This window comes from Notamacropus eugenii, chromosome 6, assembly GCF_028372415.1.
Source record: "Notamacropus eugenii isolate mMacEug1 chromosome 6, mMacEug1.pri_v2, whole genome shotgun sequence".
Taxonomy (NCBI): Eukaryota; Metazoa; Chordata; class Mammalia; order Diprotodontia; family Macropodidae; genus Notamacropus; species Notamacropus eugenii.
This window is the reverse complement of record NC_092877.1, coordinates 58,706,617-58,731,715: the sequence shown is the minus strand read 5'-3', so window position 1 is coordinate 58,731,715 and position 25,099 is coordinate 58,706,617. Positions and strand designations below refer to the sequence as shown.

Here is a 25,099-nt window from a genome sequence, read left to right as displayed (position 1 = left end):
TTTCAAAGGATTTTCTATACTGCTGTTATCTGTAACATTGGAAATGGGTTTTTTTCTGACAAAAGGACTGTAGGGTAAAAAGAACACTGAACCTCAAATCTGAAGACAAGGTCGTGAGTGCTGTCTTTTTGTTGTTGTTGATTAGTCTTGTTCAACACTTTGTGACCTCTTTGGGGATTTTCTTGGCAAAGATTGTGGAGTGGTTTGTCATTTCCTTCTCCAGCTCATTTTACAGATGAGGAAACTGAGGCAAACAGGGTTATATGACTTACTTAGGGTCACACAGACTTGCCTACTAAGTATCTGAGGTTGGATATGAACTCATTTCCTTCTCATTCCAGGTCAAATATTCTATCCATTTCACCACCTGGCTGCAAAGTTCTGACTTTGTCACTTATTAATAACCATGTGACTGTGGGCCAGCATCTCCTCTTCCACTGATCAGGGATAAAAATGCTTATATTACTTAGCTGATTTCAAATCAAATCAATACATATTTATTAAATGCTTCTTGTATGCAAAGTACAAGACAGAGTCAGATATGACATAAACCCTGTTAATGAGAAGCTTCCATTCTAACAGTAAAGACAAGTAACAGATAACTTTACAGAGATCTCAGTCTCCCTCAGGAGATAATGTTTGTAAAGTGCTTATTATTAGCACATTGCCTGGCACCTAGTAAGCATTTTTAAAGTTTTTGTTTTCCTTCCTTCCATCTTGAAATCAAAGGTGAGATCTGGGGAGAGTACCCTGAGAAATCTTAGGATTTCCCTTTCATTGACGAATAAGGGAAGTAGAGAAAGGTCAGTGAAAGCTTTAGAGAAGAAATGACATCTAAGTGGGATCTTAAAAGAAAGGAGAGACACTAACATCCTGAGATATGAAGAAGAGCCTTGAAAATCTAGGCAAAGGAGCATTTGAATTGGTTGTGTTAGAAAAGAGGGAGTTGTGAGTTCTTAGAAATATCAATACAGGTGTTGCATTCAAGGCCCTTATTATTTTTGGGAAAGAGTGTAAGGAGATTAGGTAGGAAGGACTCTATAAGCTAAGAATGAGGAAATGAAGGTCTGAGTTGAGGAAATATTGGTGGAAATGGAGAAGAGGGAATTGGAGAAGGATTTGAAGGTAGGAGATAACTGAAATCAGTGACAGTCAACTCCCAAATTTCAAACTTGGGAGTTGCTTTCTTTTGAACTGTAAGGTACTTTGTGTCTGTGTTAGGTACTTTTAGTTATGTGGATGCTTTTTACTCTCTACTTACATGTCTGCTATTTACTTCTCCAATCTCCCTGTTCTGCTCGCCCTACCCCCACCCTCTATCATGTCACTGTGACCTACCCAGTGGACTTTGTAGGATACTAGTTCAAATTATAGTTATTTTTGTGTGTATCTTCTACCACAGTGGTTCTCAAAGTGTGGTACAGGAGACCCTTCCCGGACTATTTTCATAATAATTCTAAGACATTTTAATTTCTAATACAATAAATATTTGTAACTTATATAGTTACAAATAGTTGTAACTTATATAAACAAAAGCTGTGTTGAGGATTCTCACTAATTTCTGAGAGCATAAAGAGATCCTCAAAAGTTTGAGGACTGCTGTTCTACTAGATAATGATCCACTCTTTGAAGGTGGTAGAATATTTCAATGCCCTTCACACTTCCCTCAGCCTAGGGCCGCCTAGTGCTTCCTCTTTAGCTGATGCTCAGTAAGTGTATTTTAATGTTATATAGTTACTGTTTGTCTTTATATCACAGTTTCCTGCCCCTCCCTTCTAGATTAAACTCTCCCTTGTGACAAAGAAGAAACAATTAAAATTATCTGACATAGAAACTGTGTCTGACAGTACCTAGGATGTTCTGTCTTCCTACTTCCCCACCTTTACCATTAAGGTAGAAGTATATTTCATTATCTGGGGCCCTCACTGGTTTTTCTGTTACTTGGAACTTATCTTCTACTTGAATGGTTTTTTCAGAGAGAGAGAGAGAGAGAGAGAGAGAGAGAATGTGTGTGTATGTATACACCCCACATATATATTTTTTCTCTTGATTCAGTTTGTTTCCCTTTACATTATTCCATGTAATTCTTTCCATGTTTCTACACATTCTTCATTTCTTATTGCATGATATATTCCATGACATCTGTATACTATAGTTTTTTCCATCATTCTCTAATCAGTGGATACTCATTTTATTTCTAGTACTTTGTTATTGAATTGAGAGCTGCTGTGATTATTTTGGCATTTGTTAGACTCTTATTACTGTTTCTTATTTCTTTGCCATATATGTCTGGTAAACGAGTATGGATAACAGTCACTTTTCTTGAATATCTCAATAAATGTTTGTTGAATTCTGAGAGATTCTAAGAATGGTGATACAATTAGTAGAAGTAGGATAGTTGGAAAGTTAAATTAGTTTGACAGAGGAAGATCAGTCATTTGGTTGTAGACATGTTTAGTTTCAGATGAGAGCATGGGTTCATTATGTTTTTTATTTTATCTTAGCAGCCATTTTAAAAGCACCTCTATTATTGTAAAATTAGCTAGTCAAGAAGATGTGGGGGCTTATGCAAAGATATCTAGAGGTAGTACCTTTCGTCACAGAATCTGCAGTTTAGTAGAGGAAAAAATCAAATACCACAAACCAAAATGCCATGACACACATATTCTTATACCTTAATACTTAAGAGATCTGTGATCTCATCACTCCATTTCATATTGTAACCTCCCTACAGCTTGATGAATAGGCTTCATAAGTTGCTGTGGTGATAAAAATTCATCAACCACTCGTTCAACTTGTGATTATTTGCCTCCCTCAGCTATGCCCAGCTGGCTCTTGGAGGATAGACACAAGTAACTAGAAGTAAATTGGAAGCCTTTGTACCTTGGTGGAACTTGTACTCCACTGAGTTGGGGTTAGTAGTGAGCTTAAGCTGGCTAAGTATCACTCCTGAAAAGAGATGAGTTTGTCCTTTTATGTCACAGAAGAGGTAAACATCATTTTTACATCTCTGAGTTTTGCTTTGCTTGTACATAACAATGCCTCAGTTATCCATCATTGGTAAAGAGGTTAATTAGTGAAGTTTCTTCTTAGCTAAAGTTTATCACTTTAGGCAACAAAACAATTTTTAAGGAAATCTTTCTAAACTGCATTATATACTTTCTCACTTCCTTAAGCAGAATGTATTGAACATAGAGTTTACCCTCTTTATAGCCCAGGATATTGAGGGTAGGTGGGCCTCTTTGTTCCTGCATAAAGGGGTCCATGGCGTTAGAAGCTTAAAGGCAGCTAGAGAAAAGATAGTCTGGGAGTCAAGTCCAGCATGGCTGGAGCTGACCAGGAGAGGCCTCACCAGTCAGGACAGAGGAGACTGTTGAGTGGGAATTAAAAAACTAAACAAATTGAAATCACCCAGGAAATGTCTGGTCCAGCTGGCAAAGTGATTGCCAGGGAAACAGCCAGGGAATCAGAATGTCTAATTTGACTAGTTTCAAATAGATTAGTAATGTGGTATTCTGTTGGTAATGCATTTCAGTCTGGTCATACATTTGAGTGGGGAGGGGATACTATTGGTGACTAACCTTGTAGTCCAAATTAAGGGTTCAGGTGTGCAGGGTTTTGTGTGGAATGGCAATGATTAGGAGAGGAAGAAATGGGGTTTTTTATTAAACGGTAAGGTACTGCAAGTGTTCTCATCTTATTTCTTTAACTTTATTCTTTTATCTAGTTACTTCTTGAACCAAGATGACTGATGGAAATCTTTCCACTTCAACAAATGGCTTCAACTTGATGAACGTTCTGGACGAGAGGTCAGGAAATCATGTTCAGAATCTTCAGTGTTTGAATGTAAAGACCCCTAGATCCCTTTCATTGCCTGATTATAAACCCAAGTTAAAATTTAATGATTTAGATGATAGACATAGCCTTAAATCAGTGGATTCAGGTATTCCAACCCTGGAAATAGGGGACCCAGAACCTGTCCACTGCAGCGTGTTAAACGTTAAAAGAAAACCATCTGAGCCAGAAATTGTCCCTGACAGAACTTTTCAGAGTGCAGGCACACTCCCATCATATGTACCTCCTCTTTCCACAAACACTGAGCGGGAACATCGTGTACGGAAGTCTTCTACTTTCCCAAGAACTGGATATGACACAGTGAAGCTCTACAGTCCCAACTCTAAGGTTCTAACTCGAAGCGATGATATTTCCATATGCAGCGTATCAAGTCTCAGCACTGAACTGTCCACAACCTTATCTGTTAGTAATGAGGATATCTTAGATTTGGTGGTCGCCAGTAATTCGAGTGCAATCGTGACTCTGGAGAATGATGAAGCTCATTTTTCAGATATTACGTTAAACTCTTCAAAAGAAATCAGTGATCAAAACCTCCATGCCTGTGGTGAAGAAACCGAAGTGGATAGCAAATTGAAAATATTGGGACCATTGACTAACTTCTTTACAAGGTACTGTAACTTTATGATACTTCCTAGGTTTTTAAAAATAGAATGGGGGTAAGTAGTGAGCTTAAGTTGGTTAAATATCACTCCTGAAAAGAGATGAATTTATCCTTTTATGTCAGAAGAGGTAAATATCATTTTTACATTTCTGAGTTTTGCCTTACTTGTACATAACAATGCCTCAGTTATCCATAATTGATAAAGAAGTTAATTAATAAAGTTTCTTAGCTAAATTTTATCACTTTAGGCAACAAAACAATTTTTAAGGAAATCTTTCTAAAGTGCATTATATATTTCTTTTCTTCATTAAGCAGAAAAAATTGAACATAGGTTAACTGTCTTTATAGCCCAGGCTATTGAGGGTAGGTGGGCCTCTTTGTTCTTGCGCTAAGGAAGCCATGGCTATTGGTGATACTGTGTATTTCTCTATCACTGTCCACTGTACCCATATCATGTCTCATATTCTCTTAGTCTTCCCCCAGTGGTCCTTTACTGTCATTGCTTTCATCTTCTTTCTTACAGAATTAGGACAAATTTGAAGGCTATCTCATATGACCAGACTAGTTTAATCAGTAACCTTAATTTATACCAACCAGCTGACCTATTCCTGGAATAATTCCTGTAAAATCTGGCTGTTTTTTTTTTTACCTCAGTGCTCAGAGTTTTTGAATAGTATTATTGAATTTTATAGCTCAAAAGGACTTCACAGATGTAATTCAACTCTCTTGTTTTACTGATGAAGGAAATTAGACCCAAAGAAATTGAGTGATTCTGGGCTGTATTCCATGAGATTCAGTTCAATTAAAGCTTCATGATGGGTTAAATGAGGTTTGCTCTATTTTCATACTGGTGTATTCTTATTTATGGAAGTGAATTATCCCTGTGGTATTTTGGATATAAGAATGTCTGTTGTCTTAATTTTATTATTAGTTATAGCCATAAAATGTAATTCAGCAAAAGAGAAGCAGGTTTTGAAGTATTGGTTATGTATTTATCTTATTAATATAGTCACTTAATGTAAATTCTTCAGTTAATACTTACACTGTTGTTACTTATCATAGAATTAAAGCTCACAATAGTGCTGCTGGCTTTAGTCTGTACATCGCAAGGTTGAGATACTCACATTAGAGCAGCTCTTCTCTTTAAAAGGAAATGGCAGCAATATGATCATGTAAAATGACAATCCAGTCTTTTTTAAAAAAATATAATTCATTTATTTTTAGTTTTCAGCAGTCACTTCCATCGGATTTTGAGTTTTAAATTTCCTTCCCTTCCCTCTTCTCCCGTCTCTCTAAGATGGCTCTACTTATACATTCATATTAAACATATTTACATGTCAGTCATGATGTAAAGAAGAATGAGTACTAATAAGAGGAACCATGAGAAAGAAGAAACAAAGCAAAACAACAAAAGGAAAGGAGAGAAAATGTCAACTTCCATCTTCATTCAGACTCTGTAATCTTTCTCTGGATGGGGATAGCTTTTTCCATTGTGAGTCTTTTGGAATTGTCTTAGATCCTTGCGTTGTTGTCAAAGTCAGTCATCACACATGGTTGTTGCTGTGTACAACGTTCCCTTGGTTCTGCTCATTTCACTCAACATCAGTTTGTTAAGTCTTTCCAAGTTTTTCTGGTCTACCCATTCATGATTTCTTATCACACAGTAATATTCCATTACATTCATATGCCACAACTTGTTCAAGCCATTCCCCAATGGATGGCCATCCCCTCAATTTCCAATTCTTGGCCATGACAAAGAGAGCTGCTATAAATATTTTTGTATGTGGGTCCTTTTCCTGTTTATATGATCTCTTTGGGATAGAGCCCTAGAAGTGATATTGCTGGGTAAAAGGATATGCACAATTTTATAGACCTTTGGGCATAATTCCAAATTGCTCTCCAGAATGGTTGAATCAGTTCACAACTCTAACAGCAGTGAATGCATTAGTATTCCAATTTTCCCACCTCTTCAGTATTTATCATTTTCCTGTTTTGTCATGTTATCCAATCTGATTGGTGTGATGTGGTACCTCAGAGTTGTTTTGATTTGCATTTCTGTAATCAATAGTGATTTAGAGAATTTTTTTTACTATGACTATAGATAGCTTTAATTTCTTCCTCTGGAAACTGCCAGGTTTTTGTTTTTTTTTAAGATTGCTTCTTTTATTATCTCTCTTGGAATCCTAGAGTGTTGAGACAGAAGGAACTTCAAGAACATCTATTCCAAATGTTTACAGACTTAAAACTGGAAGGGGCCATCTAATCTTACACCTCTTTTTTTTTTTAACAGATATGAAATCTGAAGCCTGGGGGGAATAAAATGACTTGTTGAAGGTCACACAGGTTATAAGTATTCAAGCTTGGACAGGAGCCCACCTTCTCATTTTACAGAGGCTGAGGACAAATTAAATGACTTGCCCAAGGGGTCACAGTTGGTGGCAGGGCTGAAATTGTACTAGGATTTAAGAGCCCCACATGTGAATATTTTTTCTGTTACACTATAAAGCCTTCATCTATATAAAAGAGTCTTTTCCCAAACTCTTAGTCTTCAGACTTGTATACCCTACCCTTGATTACATTTCGTGTTGAGGGGAAATCTACTAGTAACTGAAAAAATAAAACTCAACACACCAACAAATCAGACTTAGGCTAGCCCAGGAGAAGGGAAGCTTAAAAAGTGTAGAATTCATGGGTGGAAATTATACTTTTTTGTAGAGTTGGGTTTTGAGTAGTAGTGACTGACAAGGAGTGAGTGGATAACGTGCATTATCCAGGATAAGAGTGGTGTGATAAAGGTAAGAAATGAGCATTGTTAGATCCCTGAACTGGCTGTTTCTGAGTTATGCTGGAACTCCTACAGTGTTGCATTCACTATTTTAAGACTTAAAGCAACATTTCCCAAACTGTGTTCTTTGGAATCCAAGTATGATATGTATGGGGATCTGTCAGAATTTCTGTACTGCTGATCAACTTCTAACATGTTGAAAGTGGTCTTGTTTGTCCTTAGTGCTCAAAGAGAACCAAAATGACTTCCTGACATTAGGATCTGTGTATGGTGTGTCTGACTCTGACTGGTCAGACCAGTACAAGCTTGGAAGGCTTTACCAAACGTTAGGTGTAGGTAGTCCATGTGAACATTTGGAGTGGAGATGTCCATAAATTGGAGCATCTTACATTTCTTTTGACCTATTGCAGTTCTGCTTTGCTCATAGAGCACAGTGCCTTCTTTGATATGAGCACACCATGCTGGAGGTCTTGTGCCAATGTCTCTTAGTCTTTCAATCAACTTCTGAGTTCTTCACAGAGACCTTGAGAGTGTCCTTGTGTCATTTTTTCTGACCACCATGTGAGCACCTACCTTGTGTGAGTTCTCCAAAAATAGTCTTTTAGCCATTTGAATAAGCCAATAGTCTTTTTGCATTTGAACAAAGTGACTAGCCCATTGGAGTTGAGTTCTCGGCAGTAGAGTTTAAATGTCTGGCAGTTCAACTTGAAAAAAGACCTTTGTGTCTGGAACCTTATCCTGCTAAGTGATCTTCAGAATCTTCTAAGATAATTCAAATGAAAGCAGCTCAATTTTCTGGCATGGTGCTGGCAGACAGTCCAGGTTTCACAGGCATATAATCGTGAGGTTAGCAAAGTATCTCTGTAGACCTTTAGTTTGGTAGGTAGTCTAATACCCCATCCTCCCAAATGCTGAGCTGGCTCTGGCAGTGTGTGTGTCAACCTCCTCATCTATGTGTATGGCCAAGGTAAGGGAATTTTCCCATAGCATTCAGAATTTATCCTTTTGCTGTAGCTCTTGGTTCCATGAATGGATGGTGCAGGGCTCATTGGTGGAAAATCTCTGCTTTCTTGGTGTTAATTGTCAGGCCAGTTAGCAGCAGAGAATTGATCCATACCTTATTGTATCTCAGACTCAGAGGCTGCATTGAGTACACAGTCATCTGGGAGCAAAAAGTTGTTTACTAACTCTTCCTCTACTTTAGCCTTGGCTATAATCTTTTCAAGTTAAAAAATTTAATGTAGATGCAGGAGTTGACCTTGATACAGTTTTTGTCCTCATTGAAGGCATCTGACAACATTGGGGAAAACATCATGCTAAAAAGCATGGGAGCAAGCACACAATCTTGCTTTTCACTACATTGTTGACTGGGAAAGTGCAAGAGCATTGTCTATTGTTCAGAACCCATGTAAGCATGTCATCATGAAACTGGTGTACAATACTTAATGAGCTTCTCAGAGCAACCACATTTCACCATTATCTTCCACAGGTCCTCATGACTGACAGTATCAGAGGCCTTGGTCAGATCTACAGATGTTGTGTACAGATCTCTGTTTTGCTCCTGGTATTGTCAGGAACAGTATATTGACCATTCATTGGTCTTTCTGATGCCACACTGGCTCTCAGGTAGATGACCATCTTCCAGGTGAGGGATGAGCCTGTTATGGCTCTCAAGCAATAATCTTGCCAGCAGTGACTAAGAGAGAGACGCTGCTTTGGTTGTCACTGGGCAACTTATTTCCTTTCCCTTGATATAGATGGGCAATGAGGCATTCTTGATTCCCATCTCTCCAGGATCGTGTCCTTATCATTAATCAAGGTGACTCTATCAATGCGGAGTAGTTGAGAAAGGTCTTTGGCCAATGAATAGCCTTAAGGGTATCAGTATAAAACTGAATTTCATCTGCCTCTTACTGAGCCTGGAATCCTGCACTTCTCTAATCTTTGCTTACACTTTACTTTTGATGGACTTAAATGCTGCCTTTTTAGAGATGGATGAACTATCCTGCTGGTAGACTCTGCAGCGTTCTCCTTTTTCATTTAGTTGTTCCTGAATTTCCTTATAATTTTCATCAAACCATACAGATGTTCTGGCCCAGAAGGGTAAATTTGGAGCTTTACACCAGATCTCTGAAAGCTGTCCACTCCTTTTCTGCTCCACTGTTATTGACTCAGCCTTCCTTCCAAGTCAGTAATAAACTGTTCACATGCAGAAGTGTGTTAATCTGCTAATGCTGGGTCTTCTGATAGTTGTCATGCTTTGGGGCTGCCCCTTTTGTTGAATGTGCATGTTTAACTTGGAGAGAATAAGTCTATAATTGGTCCAGAACTCTGTGTCATACTTTGCCTTTGTCATTCCATAAGTGTGTGCACAATCTTTGTACCAATGGTGAGTGGATTATCTTCATTAAAATTTTTGTACATGTTTTTGTGTTTCAACTGCAGGGTGGGATCCCTGCTTGCTGTGGTAAGCAGACCAGGGTTAGGTGAAGCAGACAATTTTTAGGGCACCTTTTCTAGCCCCTTCCTCATGCCAGGAGGTAAGCAGTGTGGTCCTTAAAAAGGCTACTCAAACACCCAGGGGACTGCTTAATCCCACTGCTGCTTCAGTCCAGTGAGAAGAGGACCTTGTGGCCTGGGCCACCTGTGTACAGGGTGGTAACTACAGTTCCTGGTGTATCTGTACCTACTACTTCCTCAGTAGTCTTTTGCCACAGGACTTTGAGGCAGGTAAAATTAAAAGATAGTAAAGTAATAAAATGATAAAATTATTAAATAGTAAAATGGTATGGGTGATACCCTTTGACTCATGTAAATTGGATTTAAGTGAGGCAGAATTGCTCAAAGTTGTCAGCCTCACTCTCTCCTGGGGTCATCAGAGTCCAGTGCCAAGACAAAAGTCAAGGCAATTAGCAGTGACTTGATGCAGACCTGGTTTCTTTGTTTTCTGACCAAACTCTAAGTGCTCCACAGCACTTGCTTCCTCTGCCTTCATGGCCTGTTGAAACGAAGTGTTCACATCTGCTTGTTCCACTAGGGAAGTCTTCAAGTGCTTGGGATTAACACTGATGGATTTTGAGGTTCATTGGTTACTATCAACCTGATTTGACTCCTCTGCCAATATGGTTTACCAGGGTTCAGCTGCTGTGTGGTCATTGCCCATGCTACAGCTTCTTGGAGACACAGGTGAGAGTTGTGTGTCAGATGGACACCAAAGGTGAATGAGCAGCCCTGAAAGGGTTCAGCAGCCCCCAAAATAGAGGTACTTGTCTTCCCTTGAATACTTCATACACCCTAGAGGTGGAATTATATAATCAAAAAAGATGTTTAATGATTTTTCGGCATGAGAATAGATGTAATTGCCTCTATTTTGCTTCAAAATGTCACAACTAATCTTTTTGTATTCTGGGCATCATATGCCCCATGCTCCTAGGACTATTATGGTTATGGATGGATTCCTTCAGTCTTTTTCAAGTCCCAAAGTATTTCATAGCAATTACCCTTGGAAAAACTGACAAAGAGTAGGTGACTTAAAAGCTGATTTCATTGATTATAAATTTATAGTATATAACTAGCTGAACCCTCACTGAGCTTGGCAGTCTTCTGTTCCTATTGGTTCCCTTTCTCAGTTCTTACTGTGACTGTTATAAACCTATTCCTTTCTTCAAACCGCCAAGATCAATTGACTTCTTTGTTTCACTGAAAAGATTAAGAGCATTCAAAGAAACCACCTTACTGACCTTTGTACTCAGAGCTTCTTGGCATCATCATTTCTTATCTTTTCCTCCTATCTTAAATGACAATGTATTCCTCTACCTATTACATAGGCAAAAATTCCCTCACCTCACACATTTTCTCATCACCTGTGTCCTTGATTCGATTTTCTCCTATTTACTTCAAGACCTTGCCATCGCAGTCATCTCTACTCTCTCATGTACTTTTAGTGTCTCTGCTGACTCCTTCTCTTTTGCCTTTGAAATGTGCTTAGCTATCTCCAAACCTACCCATTCCTTCCTTTGACTCTTTTATTCCATCTGGTTACCATCGCCCCCAGTCCTTCCAATATTAGATTATCCTCTGGGAGCTTCTTCTCTTCCCTCCCCTGCCCCAACCAGATGAAAAAATTTCAAGGTACAACTGTACTCCAACTATTGAATTCCTGTCCAACTTAAATACCACTGTTAGGAAGACTTCCCATATAAGTAATTCACCATGGTAATGACCTTTTCTCTCCTTAGATGTTTTCATGTAGCACTTTGTCTGTATTTGCCTTCTGCATTTAGGTTTTATGGATATTTGAGTGTATTACTTCCCTCTACTACACTATAAGCTCTGTGAGGCAATGACAGTGTTTTATCTGAAATTTCTATCTTCCCTGGCATCTAGTGTAATGCTTACTTAGCACATAGTAGACTTTCCATACTCCAGATTGCTTTCCAGAATAACCAGACCACTTCACAGCTCCACTAACAGTACATTGGTTTGTCCCTCTTTTTCACAACCCCTCCAACATTGACTATTTTCATTTTTTGCTATCTTTGCCAACTTGCTGTGAGGTAAAAACCTCAGAGTAGTTTTGATTTGTATTTTGTATTTTTGTATTTTTCTCATTTGGATCATTCTTTAATATAGTTGTTAATATTTGCAATTCTTCTGAGAACTTGTCCTCTGTTTTAATTTGTATTTTTCTAATCAACAGTGATTTAGAACATTTTTCATGTGATTATAGATAGCTTTGATTTCTTTGTCTAAAAACTGCCTGTTTATATCCTGTGACCTTTCATCAATTGGAGAATGACTTGTATTCTTATAAATTTACTCACTTTTCTGTATATTTGAAAAATTAGGCCTGTATCAGACACTTGCTGTAAAAATTGCTTTCCAGCTTTCTGCTCTCCTAATTTTGAACTGCATTGGTTTTATTTGTACAAAGACCTTTTAATTTAATTTAATCAAATTTATTAGTTTTATATCTCACAATTCTCTCTTGTTTGGTCATAAATTCTTCCATTATCCACAGTTCTGGCAGGTAAACTATTCCATGTTCTCCTGATTTGTCTATATGTATATGTTTAAATCATGTACCCAGTTTGATCATGTCTTGATATATGGTGTGAGATGTTGGTCTATACCTAGGTTCTTTTTTAAAAAAAATTAATTTTCAGTTCTAAATTTTCGCCCTCTCCCCACTCCTTCACCCACTGCAAAGGTAAGAAGAACAAATTTAAATAGTCATGCAAAACTGTTTCCCTCATTACCCATGTCCAAAGAAGAAAGAGAAGAAAATATCTTTCACTTTGCACTCTGAGTCCTTCAGCTCTTTATCTGGAGGTGGATAGCATATTTCTTTTTTAAATAATATTCTATTATTTTTCACAATTACATGTAAAAACATTTTTAACATTTGTTTTTTAAAATTTGGAGTTCTGAGTTCTTGCCCTCCCTCCCTTCCATCTTGTCCCCTCCCTAAGAGAGTAAGCAATTTTGATGTAGGTTATATGTATAAAGTCATGTAACCATATATATTTCCATATTATCCATGTTGTGAAAGAAAACATAAACCAAAAAAAAAAACCCTACCACTCAAAAAAAGTAAAAAATAATATGCTTTGATCTGCATTCAGACTCCATCAGTTTCTTTTTCTGGATATGGATAGCATTTTTCATCATGAGTCCTTTGGAATTGTCTTGGATCATTGTATTGCTGAGAAGAGCTAAGTTATTCACAGTTGATCACCATACTGTGTACAGTGTTCTCCTGGTTCTGATCATTTCACGTTGCATCAGTTCATGTAAGTCTCTCCAGATTTTTCTTTTTTTTTAAACAATTTTAACTCTTATTTGGTGTTTTATTTTTCCTCAGTTGTATGTAAAAACTATTTTTAACATTCGTTTTTAAAACTTTGAGTTCCAAATTCTGTCCCTTCTCCTCTCTCCACCCCTCCTCATTAAGAAGACAAGCAATTCAGTATAGGTTATTATACCTAGTTTCTGCCAAACTTTTTCAGTTTTCCTAGCAATTTGTTAAATAGTGAGTTCTTGTCTTGCAAGCTTGGATCTTTGGGTTTATCAAATACTAGATTACTATGAACATTTACTGCTGTGTCTTGTGTACTTAATCCGCCACTCTGTTTCTTAGCCAGTAACAGAAGGTTTTGATGATTACCACTTTTTTAATACAGCTTGAGATCTAGTTTGGCTAGGCCACCTTCCTTCATACCTCTCATGCACACTGGGACATACACGTAATCTTTTTATTTAAAGGTTTTTATTTTCTAAGCTAAAAAATAAACCAAGTCTGATATCTTTGAATATAACATTTACTTTTAGAATAATTGTACAAGGAAAACATATATACATATTCATATACATTATAATCCAAATGCCTTATGATGATTTTTTAAAATATTAAGCTTTCAATTTTTATCTTCATCTTGTGTTTAATAGATAATAGAAATGACATTGATACTGATTGCAGTCATTTTACAAAGATGTTTAAGTAATATAAATTGTCAGAAAAAGAGCCCAGAAAGCTCTTTGGCAAACTTGTGACTTACTAAATAAATTCACTGCCAAAGACAGCAGTGAATTAGAATACCTTATTCCTAAAATCTTCCAAAGAGGAACAACAGATAACCATGAGCAATATGATCTCATAAGGAAAGAAAAAAGCAGTAGAGAATAAAACAAATTTAAACAAATATTGGCAAGAAATCCAGCTAAGCAACATTAGCCCAAGGGCATTTAAGGATGAAAGCAGAGACAGTAAAAAGAATTTTAAAAATAGTAAAAAATTATTATAGCACTTTTTATGCTTTCTAGGACAGTAGAATCATTACCTGTGAACCCTAATATTGTATGCATTTGTTTAGGGGGAGGATACGACTATAAAGAGAACAGAGAAAAGTGGCCAGCTTCAAAGTGCATACTGCGTTGACCCATGTGGGAGGTGACAGGTGGGTTTTGAAGGATAGAGATACAAGATACTGAAAGAGAACATGAGTATATCAAAGGAATGGGGAAAAAAATCTAGGCCTTATTAATACCAAAATAAGTCATCCAAGAGAACCTAGTAACTACAGATCTTCCTATTCTTCCATTTTTACTAAGTCTTAAGAAGAATGATTTAAACGTATCAAAGGCATTCCTATTTGAGGGTGTAAAGGAATAAGCAGGCTTTTGCAAGCAATAGACAACAATGATCATGTTTTTAACAATTCACATTTAAATTAAAACCATAGGGAGTATAAGAACTCATTTAGCTAATTGTTTGTTGATTATGAAAAAGCATTTTATTGGGAAGAGCAAAACTCTTTTTAATAGAGTATCTCCCATTTGGGCAGCTAGGTGGTGCATTGGGCATGAAATCAGGAAGACTCATCTTATGAATTCAAACCCATCCTCAGACACTTACTGGGTCTGTGACCTTGGGCATATCCCTTCACCACGTTTGCCTCAGTTCCTCATATGTAAAAATGAGGTGGAAAAGGAAATGGGAAAGCATTCGGTTATATTTGCCCAGAAAACCCCAAATGGGGTCATGAAGAGTCAGGAAGAGGTGGGCATGACTGAAACAAGCAAACCACAATATCTCCCATTCACACATCAGAATCATTCGTTTCCTTAAAAAAAATAAAACTACAGAAACAACCTGATTCTATGACCTTCTGATGATGAATGCCGAGCAAAGGATAAAATAGGAAGATGTGAGCTAGCCAAAGGTGTTCAGCCCTGTTACGTGGGTGATGTATCAGAAACCCTGTTGTTGATGGTTTCTTCAGATGCTCCTTTTTCCAGATTTCATTAAGCCCCAAAACATTGCAGGCCCTCCTGCAAGAGCTCTATGATAGCTTGATTATTAACACAGAAAAAATCAAGCGGATAAAACTATCTGTTGTCCAGACTGCAATGTGTATCTGGATATGCAGCCTTTGGAGCTTTCCTATCTCTTTTTAAAAAAAATTTATTTATTTATTTATTTGCAGTATATAATTTATTTTTCAGTTCTCAACATTCACTTCCACAGGAATTTGAATTCAAAATTTTCTCCCCATCTCTCCCCAACCCCTACTCTAGGACAGCATGCATCCCATTCACCCCTTCCTCCATTCTGTCCTCCTTTCTATTATCCATCCCCCTTCCCTTCTATTTTTCTATAGGGCAGAATAGATTTCTATACTCCATTGCCTGTATAGCTTAATTTCCAGTTGCATGCTAAAGCAATTTTTAACATTCATTCTTAAAGCTTTGAGTTCCATATTCTCTCCCTCCCTCCCCACCTACCCTCATTGAGAAAACAAGCAATTCAATATAGGTCATACATGTGTAACAATGCAAAGCACTTCCACAATAGTTATGTTGTAAAAAACTAACCACATTTCCCTCTTTCCTATCCTGTCCTCCATTTATTCCATTCTCTCCCTTGACCTGTTCTCCCACAACAGTGTTTGCTTCTGATTTTTCCTTTTCCCAATTTGCTGTCCCTTCTATTATCTTCCCACTCCTATCCTCTTCCCCCTTGCCTTTCTGCAGAGTAAAATAGATTTCTGTATCCAATTGAGTGTGTTATTCCCTCCCTAAGACAAATCTTATGAGAGTAAGGCTCAATTATTTCCTTTCATCTCCCTCCTCCTCCATTGTAAAAGCTCTTTCTTCCCTCTTTTATGTGAGATGATTTGCTACATTCTACCTTTCCCTTTCTCTTACTCCTAGTACATTCCATTCAACTGTAAATTTTTTTTTGCTGGGGATGGAAGCTCAATTCCATGTGGACAGTCTTGGGCGGGTAAAGGTGGGAACTTCTAAATCTTAGAGTTCTCACGAGACCCCCCAGGAAACGACTGGGAATCGAGGTGAACTGAGCTATCTCGTGTATTTCCACCTCTTCCCGTGAGAAACGTGATGGGAGAGAGCTCTCCCCGCCCTCAAGATTGTCCCGGATCTGGGCACACCTAACAGCACGGTATTCAGATGCAAACTATGCGGCTGGAGAGCTTAAGTAGGATCAGGAAAGCCTGAAAGCTCTCTTGGGCGGAGGGGCCACGTGTGAGGACAACAAGGCTCTGCTTTTCCTCTCTCCTCTCTCCCCTCCCCCTCTCTCCCCACTTATACTTCTACTTCCAATCTCTTATTGTAAGATCTTTGCCTCCTTGGGAGATTCTTCGCTCCCTCCTAAGGAAGAATTCCCCTGCACTTGTAACTAGACCCTGAAATAAAGCTCAACCCTTGTTCGACTCTGGAACGTCCTTTCTCTCATACAAGCATCCGGTTTGGCCAACCGAAGACCTCCGATAGAGGTAAGGGAAGACTTGGGTAGCCCACAGGCCTCTAGGCCTGGCATTTTTTAGGTATTCTCCCTTCATATTCAGTTCACCCTGTGCCCACTGTCTATGTATGTATGTGTGTGTGTACATATATGTGTGTATGTATGTGTATATATACACACACATACATGTACATATACATACTTAGACATATATAATATACACATACATATCTACCCATATATATTCCCCCTAACTACACTAATACTGGAAAAGGTCTCATGAGTTACAAATAACATCTTTCCATGTAGGAATATAAACAGTTCAACTTTAATGAGTTCCTTAAGGCTTCTCTTTCCTGTTTACTTTTTCATGTGTCTCTTGATTCTTGTATTTGAAAGTCAGATTTTTTATTCAGCTCTGGTCTTTTCAACAAGAATGCTTGGGAGGTGTCTATTTCATTGAAATTCCATTTTTTTCTCCGAAGTTAATATTGTACTCACTTTTGCTGGGTAGGTGATTCTTGGTTTTAATCCTGTCTTCTTTGACTTTTGGAATATCATATTCCAAGCCCTTCAGTCCCTTGGGGTAAAAGCTGCTAAATCCTGTGTTATTCTGATTGTATTTCTGCAATACTTGAATTGTTTCTTTCTCGCTGCTTGTAATATTTTCTCCTTGACCTGGGAACTCTGGAATTTGACTGCAATATTCCTAGAGTCTTCCTTTTGGGATCTCTTTCAGGAGGTGATTGGTGAATTCTTTCCATTTCTATTTTACCCTCTGTTTCTAGAACATCAGGGCAGTTTTCCTTGATAATTTCTTGGAAGATGAGGTCTAGGCTCATCTTTTTTTGATTGTGTTTTTCAGGTGGACCAATAATTATCTCTCTTGGGTCTGTTTTCCAGGTCAGTTGTTTTTCCAGTGAGATATTTCACATTGTCTTCTATCTTTTCATTCTTTTGGTTTTGTAATTTCTTGGTTTCTCATAAAGTCATTAGCTTCCGTCTGTTCCATTCTAATTTTTAAAGAACTATTTTCTTCAGTGAACTTTTGAACCTCCTTTTCCATTTGACTAATTCTGCTTTTTAAAGCATTCTTCTCCTTATTGACTTTTTGGACTTCTTTTGTCATTTGGGTTAGTTCTACGTTCGAAGGTGTTATTTTCTTCAGCATTTTTGGGGTCTCCTTTAGCAAACTATTGACTCACTTTTCATGATTTTCTTGCACAGCTCTCATTTCTCTTCCCAGTTTTTCCTCCACCTCTTACTTGATTTTCAAAATCCTTTTTGAGCTCTTCCATAACCTGAGACCATTGCATATTTTTTTTGGAGGTTTTGGATGTAGAAGCCTTGACTTCTATGACTTTCTCTGATGGTATACTTGGTTCTTCTTCTCCCAAAGGATGGAAGAAAATAACTGTTCATCATGGCAGTAACCTTCTGTAGTCTTATTTTTTTCCCCTTTTTTGGGCATTTTCCCAGCCAGTTACTTGACTTTTGAGTCCTTTGTGAAGTGGAGGGTATACTCTGGAGACCTGTAAGTTCTCAGTTCCTCCAAGGTGGTACAATCAAGGAAGAGGAGTTTATTCCTCTCCTGGACTGCACTCTGGTCTTTGAGCAACCACAAGCACTCTTTTCTGCCCAGGATCTGCAAGCAGATTCCTTCTCCATTTTTACCACCAGCTCCACCACACCAGTGGCAGTGCTTCTCCTCACCCCAGGATTGCCACTCAGGACTGAGACTCGGATCCGCTGCTTGATTCCCCGAGGGTCTTTAGGCTTAGGGCTTCAAAAGTGGACTCTGCTGCCACTGGGCAGCTGGGGCTGATGCTGGGGAGGACCACGCTCCATTGTCACCCAGGTGAAAGAGCTTTCTTACTGACCTTTGAGACTATCTTTGGTGTTTGTGGGTTTAGAAATCTGGGAAGTGCAGCTGCTACGTGTGATTCTGTGCCCTGAAGCCTGCTCCAGTCCTGTCTGTGCAGCATGACTGAGGCTGGGCTGCACTCCCCTCTGAGCCCAGTACGATAGACATTTCCTGTCAGCCTTCCAGGCTGTCTTGGGCTGGAAATCTCTTTCACTGTGTCGTTTTGTGGGTTCTGCTGCTCTAGAATTTGTTTAGAGTTATTATTTTTTTTTTTTATCGGGGGAGAGCTAGAGCAGGTTTGTCTTTCTACTCTGCTATCTTGGCTCTGCCCCTTGTCCTATCTCTTATGGCGTACGTCTGGGGCGGGCAGTAAGTACGTCTAGAAAATAATTTGTGCCCAGAATTAAAGAAGGGAAGAGTCAGCAGCGTTGCCTTCAGAAAAACTGAAATGTCACTTGAATTATCCTAAGCTTCCTGTGAAAGCAGAGGCCCATCCCTTTATTATCAACATTCTACCCGTGTTACTATAAAAAGGAAAGAAAAAACAGAACAAGTCGGCAAAACCAACCAAAACATCTGCTGTGTCTGGAAGCAGGTATAACGTTCCATGCCTGTAGTCTGCTTCTTCAAAAGAAGAAAAGAACTTCATTTTCCCTTCTCTGCGACCAGTTTAGGTCATTAATATTGCACTATGGTCAGGTTAATCCATAAATGTGTATAAATGTCAGTGTGTTTCTCTGAATGCATTGTAGTTATAATTTCTTATTGCACAATGATATTCTTACATTTGTGTACTATAATTTGTTTAGTAATTCCTCAGCAATTGGGCACCTTACATTGTTTCTGTTTTTTTCTATAACAAAAAGTGCTGCTATGAATACTTTGAGATTTATGTATGTATGTATATATGTATGTATGTGTATATATGTGTGAATGGCCTTCCTTCCAGTCTTTGATTTCCTTGAAATACATGCCTGCCAGTGGAATTTCAGGGCAAAAGAATATGGATATTTTAGTTGCTTGTTGCATAATTCCAAACAAGTGATTTATGCAACAGTATATTAGATTGCTAGATGCCAGTGTTCTTCAAGCTCATTAAGCATTGCCTATTTTTATGTTTTGTCATCTCTGCCAAATTTCTGAGTATGAGGTATAACCTAAGTTGTCTAGATTTGCTCTTCTGTTATTAGGCATGATATAGAGTAATATTTCATATAATTATCCATAGTTGCACTTCTTTTGAGAACTTTTGTTCATATCTTTTGATCATTTATCAAGTAATGAATGCCTCTTGGTCTTATAGTTGTGTTTGTTCCCTCTCTATCCTAGGTATTGGACCTTTCTCGGAAATAGTGCTAGGGTTTCTTTTCCTTCTCATCTTAATTTTATTGATGTAAACATTTTTCAATTTCATGTCATTAAAATTGCCTATTTTATCATCATTGACCTCTTCTGTACATTGTTTAGCTAAGAACTTTCCTCTTAATTATAGGTACAAAAGGTATCTCCTTTCATTTTCCTCCATTTTTTAATGACGTGATTTTTTTCTTTTTACACATTTATCTATTTGGAACTTACTGTGGAATGCTGACCTAATTTTTTTCTTTTTGTTTTTCAGGTTTTTACTCAACTGCTTTATATTCTTGCCTTATAATTTTTTTTCTTATTTAGTATTTGTTTGTTTGGTTTTTTTTTTTTTTGCAAATCTACTTTTACATATTTTTAACTAGTATCAAAAAGTTTTGATGGCTACTACTTTACAATATGGTTTGAATTCTGAAAGCGTAACCCTTCTGTCCTTCCTAATTTTTGCTCAGTTTCACTTTTAGACCTTTTGTTCCTCCAAATTATTGTTATTACTTTGAGAGAAAACCTCTTGTAATGGATAAAGAGCTGGAATTGGAACCAGGAAGACCTGAATTCAACTCCTGCCTCTAAAAGATATTGGTTATGTTTCTTTGGGCTAGTTACTTGACCTCTTGGTGCTCTAGGTAGTAACTCACTCAGCCAGTAAGGTGCAGAGAAGGTGTTGTTCTTCATTGGTAAATAGACTTTTCCTTTTTTTGGCAGGAGGTCATATTTTTTTTTTTATTTAAAGTTTTCAACATTCATTTTCACAAAATTTTGAGTTCCAAATTTTCTCCCTATCTCTCCCCTTTCCCCTACTCCAACACACCCCAAAACATTCTGATTACCCTTCCACCAATGTGCCCTCCCTTCTAGCACCCCTCTCTTCCCATATCCCCATCTTCTCTCTTGTCCTGTAAGGCAAGATAAATTTCGATACCCCATTACCTGTATTGCTTATTTCCCAGTTGTATGCAGAAACAATTCTCAACATTTGTTCCTAAAACTTTGAGTTCCAACTTCTCTTCCTTCCTCTCTCCCCACCCATCCCCAACGAGAAGGCAAGCAATTCAATATAGGCTATAAATGTGTAGTTTTGCAAATGACTTCCATAATAGTCATGTTATGTAAGACTAACTATATTTCCCTCCATCCTATCCTGCCCCCCATTTCTTCTGTTCTCTCTTTTGACCTTGTTCCTCCCCAAGAGTGTTTACTTCTAATTGCTCCCTTCTCCCATTTGCTGTCCCTTCCATCATCCCCCCACCCTGGTTATCCCCTTCTCCCCTGCTTTCCTGTAGTGTAAGATAGGTTTTCATACCAAATTGAGTGTGCATGTTATTCCTTCCTTGAACCAAATGTGATGAGAGTAAGCTTCACTTTTTCCCTCTTACCTCCCCCCTTTTCCCATCCATTGAAAAAGCTTTTTCTTGCCTGTTTTATGACAGATAATTTGCCCCATTCCATTTCTCCCTCTCTCTTCCCGATATATTCCTCTTTCACCCCTTAATTTTATTTTTTTAGATATGATCCCTTCCTATTCATGTCACCCTGTGCTCTATCTCTCTGTGTGTGTGTGTGTGTGTGTGTGTGTGTGTGTGTGTAAGTATAATCCCTCCAACTACCCAGATACTGAGAAAAGTTTTAAGAGTTACAAATATCTTCCCTTGTAGGAATGTAAACAGTTCAACTTTAGTAAGTCCCTTGTGATTTTTCTTTCCTATTTACCTTTTCATGCTTCTCTTGATTCTTGTGTTTGAAAATTAAATTTTCTTTTCAGCTCTGGTCTTTTCATCAAGAATGCTTGAAAGTCCTCTGTTTCATTGAATGAGATTTTTTTCCCCTGAAGTATTATACTCGGTTTTGCTGGATAGGTGATTCTTGGTTTTAATTCTAGTTCCTTTGGTTCTGGAATATCATATTCCAAGCCCTTTGATCCCTTGATGTAGAAGGTGCTAGATCTTGTGTTATCCTGATTGTATTTCCACATTACTCGAATTGTTTCTTTCTAGCTGCTTGCAATATTTTCTCCTTGACCTGGGAACTCTGGAATTTGGCTACAACATTCCTAGGAGTTTTTCTTTTTGGATCTCTTTCAGGAGGTAATTGGTGAATTCTTTGAATATTTATTTTTACCTTCTGGTTCTAGAATATCAGGGCAGTTTTCCTTGATAATTTTATGAAAGATGATGTCCAGGCTCTTTTTTTGATCATGGCTTTCAGGTAGTCCCATAATTTTTAAATTGTCTCTCCTGGATCTGTTTTCCAGGTCAGTTGTTTTTCCAGTGAGATATTTCTCATTGTCTTCTATTTTTTCATTCTTTTGGTTTTGTTTTGTAATTTCTTGGAGTCATTAGCTTCCATCTGTTCCATTCTAATGTTTAAAGAACAATTTTCTTCAATGAGCTTTTGAGCCTCCTTTTCCATTTGGCTAATTCTGCTTTTTAAAGCATTCTTCTTCTCATTGGCTTTTTGGATCTCTTTTGCCAATTGAGTTAGACTATTTTTAAAGGTGTTATTTTTGTCAGCATTTTTGGGGTCTCCTTTAGCAAGCTGTTGACTCGCTTTTCATGATTTTCTTGCACAGTTCTCATTTCTCTTCCCAGTTTTTCCTCCACCTCTCTTGGTTTTCAAAATCCTTTTTGAGCTCTTCTATGGCCTGAGCCCATTGCATATTTATTTTGGATGTTTGAAAAGAAGAAATCTTGACTTTTATGTCTTCCTCTGATGGTAAGCATTGTTTTTCCTCATCTGAAAGTATGGGAGAAAATACCTGTTCTATAGTCTTGTTGTTGTTTTTTTTTTTCCCTTTTTTGGGCATTTTCCCAACCAGTTACTTGACTTTTGGGTCCTTTGTCATGAGTAGGGTATACTCTGGGCACCTGTAAGTTCTCAGTTCCTCCAAGGTGGCACAATCAAGGGTAAAGTTTATTCCCTGACCAGGCTCAAGGCTGATTCAGATCAGCTGTTCAATTCTTCACCACCCCCCTCCCCCCACCTCCCCAACCCCCACACCGGGGCTTTACACTGACAGCTCCAACAAGGGAGGCTGGAGGCTGGCTACTGCCTGCTGCTGCAGCTGCCACCTGCTGCTGCTGCCTGGGGCTGGGTGAGGGAAGGACCCTGCTCCCTTTTCATGGTGGTGAAAAAGCTGTCTCACTGACCTTTAAAGTGTCTTTGGCGCCTGTGGGTTGAGGAATCTGCCAACCTCTGCTGCTGTTGGGGATTCCATCCTGAGGCTTGCTCTGATCCTGCTCCTCCTGGTGCCGTGCCATGTGGCCCAGGCTGGGCTGTGCTGCACTCTGTGTCCAGTGTGACAAACCTTTACCGTTGGCCTTCCAGGTCACCCTAGGCTGGAAATCTCCTCCATTCCATCGTTCTGTGGCTTCTGTTGCTCTAGAATTTGTTGAGAGTCATTCTTTACAGGTATTTTATGGACTTTGGGGGAAGAGCTAGAATATGTGTATCTTTCTACTCTGCCATCTTGGTTCTACCCCCTCGTTGGACTTTTCGACTGGGAAGATAGATCCCTGTACCAGTGAAGTCATATACAGTGTTGGGCTGTCAGCCTTCTCACTATGATTTGCCTAGTTCTGTACAGTAACTGATAGCTATAACTAAATCTGTTAACTAATTAAGGTCAATGATAGTTTTTATTATCCTGGTCTGGTCTAAACATGAATAATAACCATACTGCTAATTGTTTGTTTATTTTTAAAGAGTATTTTTTATATTTGTATAACTTTTGAGTGTGTCTTACTAGATCATCTCTGTTATTTTATACATTTTGAAGTTACTTTGAATGAAATTTCTCTTTTGTTACTTTTTTTTCTTTCTCTTATTTCTTAAGGGATATTTAAAATGTGTCTCTAGTCAGCAGGTCATCCTTACTATAATAGTATAGATATAGTTAATTCAATCATAGACCCTAGGTTTTGTGAAAGCGTCCCAATTTCAACAAAAAAAACTTTTGAAGAATATGGTTACCATAAATATTGTAGATCTGGGAGATGGTGTTTAAATGTAGGTAGATCACAGAATCTTACTGTAGTTAGGAAGTCTTGTGGGATTATGGAATTTTATTTAAAAAGCACTTTTTGTGCTGCTATTCTTGTCCAATTTTTTTTGTTTAAAATTCTGAATATAATAAAAACTTCAAAAACAGGAAGAGAACATTTCCATATATAAGGTAGAATAGAAAAAGAAGACTATTTGTCAAACCACAAATCTGTGTTTATATATACATATATATGTATATTTATACACACACACATGCCCAACTCTTGGCTCATTCTCATGTATTCTGGGTTCTGTTATTTATTAATTTTAAACATTTTATCAATTTGTGAGCATGCTTTTGCCTCTGTAACTATAGGAACTTTTTCATTTGGTGTCCTGCATGTTTAATCATCTTAGTGAATCTTTACTCTGCTACTTACTATTTGTGTGACCTTTGGGGAATCCCTTGACTTCACTGGGCTTCAGTTTCCTCACGTGCAAAAATGAGTGAGTTAGAGTAGATGACATCTGAGGCTTCTGTTAGCTCTTGGTCTGTCAGAGTTGAGGCTTTATGGTATTTAGTTCTGGCTTTTGGTTTTCTCTCAAGATTTAGAAACTCTTTTAAAAATATATTGGTAAAAGAAGAGAAGTAACGTGTTTATTTAATTCCTTTCTCCTCTCATGTTATTTGGAAACATGTTGATTGACCTGAAAGTTGGACAAATATTTGTTATTTTGATTTTTTTTTAAAGGAGAACCCTCATTTGGGCTTTCAGTAAGAGCAGAATGCTGTGACGTAACTAGCTTAGGATGTTTAATGAGCTTCCTGGGATTTTTAAACTTCAGGTGTCTGTAGACTAGGAATCATATTTTCCTGTCTGAAGGCAGACTAGATGATCTGTTGTGGTTCATTCTAATTCTGGAATTGAATGTTCTTTTGTCGGTCTTGAATATTAAATCCTAAGATATTTAGCAACATCAATTCTAGATATTTAGCAACTTCAATAATATTTGGTAATCTTTGCTCTTAGTGTGTGTACTTATAAATAATGTAGATTGCAACAAAAAATGATCTAGTTCATGTGTGTATCAAGTAGGCTGGGGTTATATCTCAGGGCTGAACATTAACTCTTCATTGTCTGAATGAGTAGTCCTGATTTTGCTGTGACGCAGTTTTCTTATCTGTAAAATGAAGGCATTGGAGAATTCAAGTGCAGTATGAAGACTGGATCGGAATCAGAGGTCTTGGTTTAAAATCCTGGTTCTGACCTTGGGCAAGTTATCTAACATCTCTAGACCTCATTTCTTCATCATTAAAATGAGGGAATTTAATTTAGATGCTCTCTAAGGACTCTTTCAATTCAAAGACCATCTTAGCTCCCT

At 37.9% G+C, this 25,099-nt stretch overlaps 1 protein-coding gene across 2 annotated transcripts in view; it reads left to right on the top strand.

The window, feature by feature from the left end:
* Positions 1–25,099, top strand: part of TBC1D14 (TBC1 domain family member 14) — a 115,937-nt gene that overhangs the window by 8,622 nt on the left and 82,216 nt on the right. For both annotated transcript variants that reach the window (XM_072620165.1, XM_072620163.1), the window contains exon 2: positions 3,728–4,463. In XM_072620165.1, coding sequence (XP_072476266.1) covers positions 3,745–4,463 — 719 coding nt within the window. In that variant the 5' untranslated portion in view covers positions 3,728–3,744. The remainder of the gene's footprint in view (positions 1–3,727; positions 4,464–25,099) is intronic.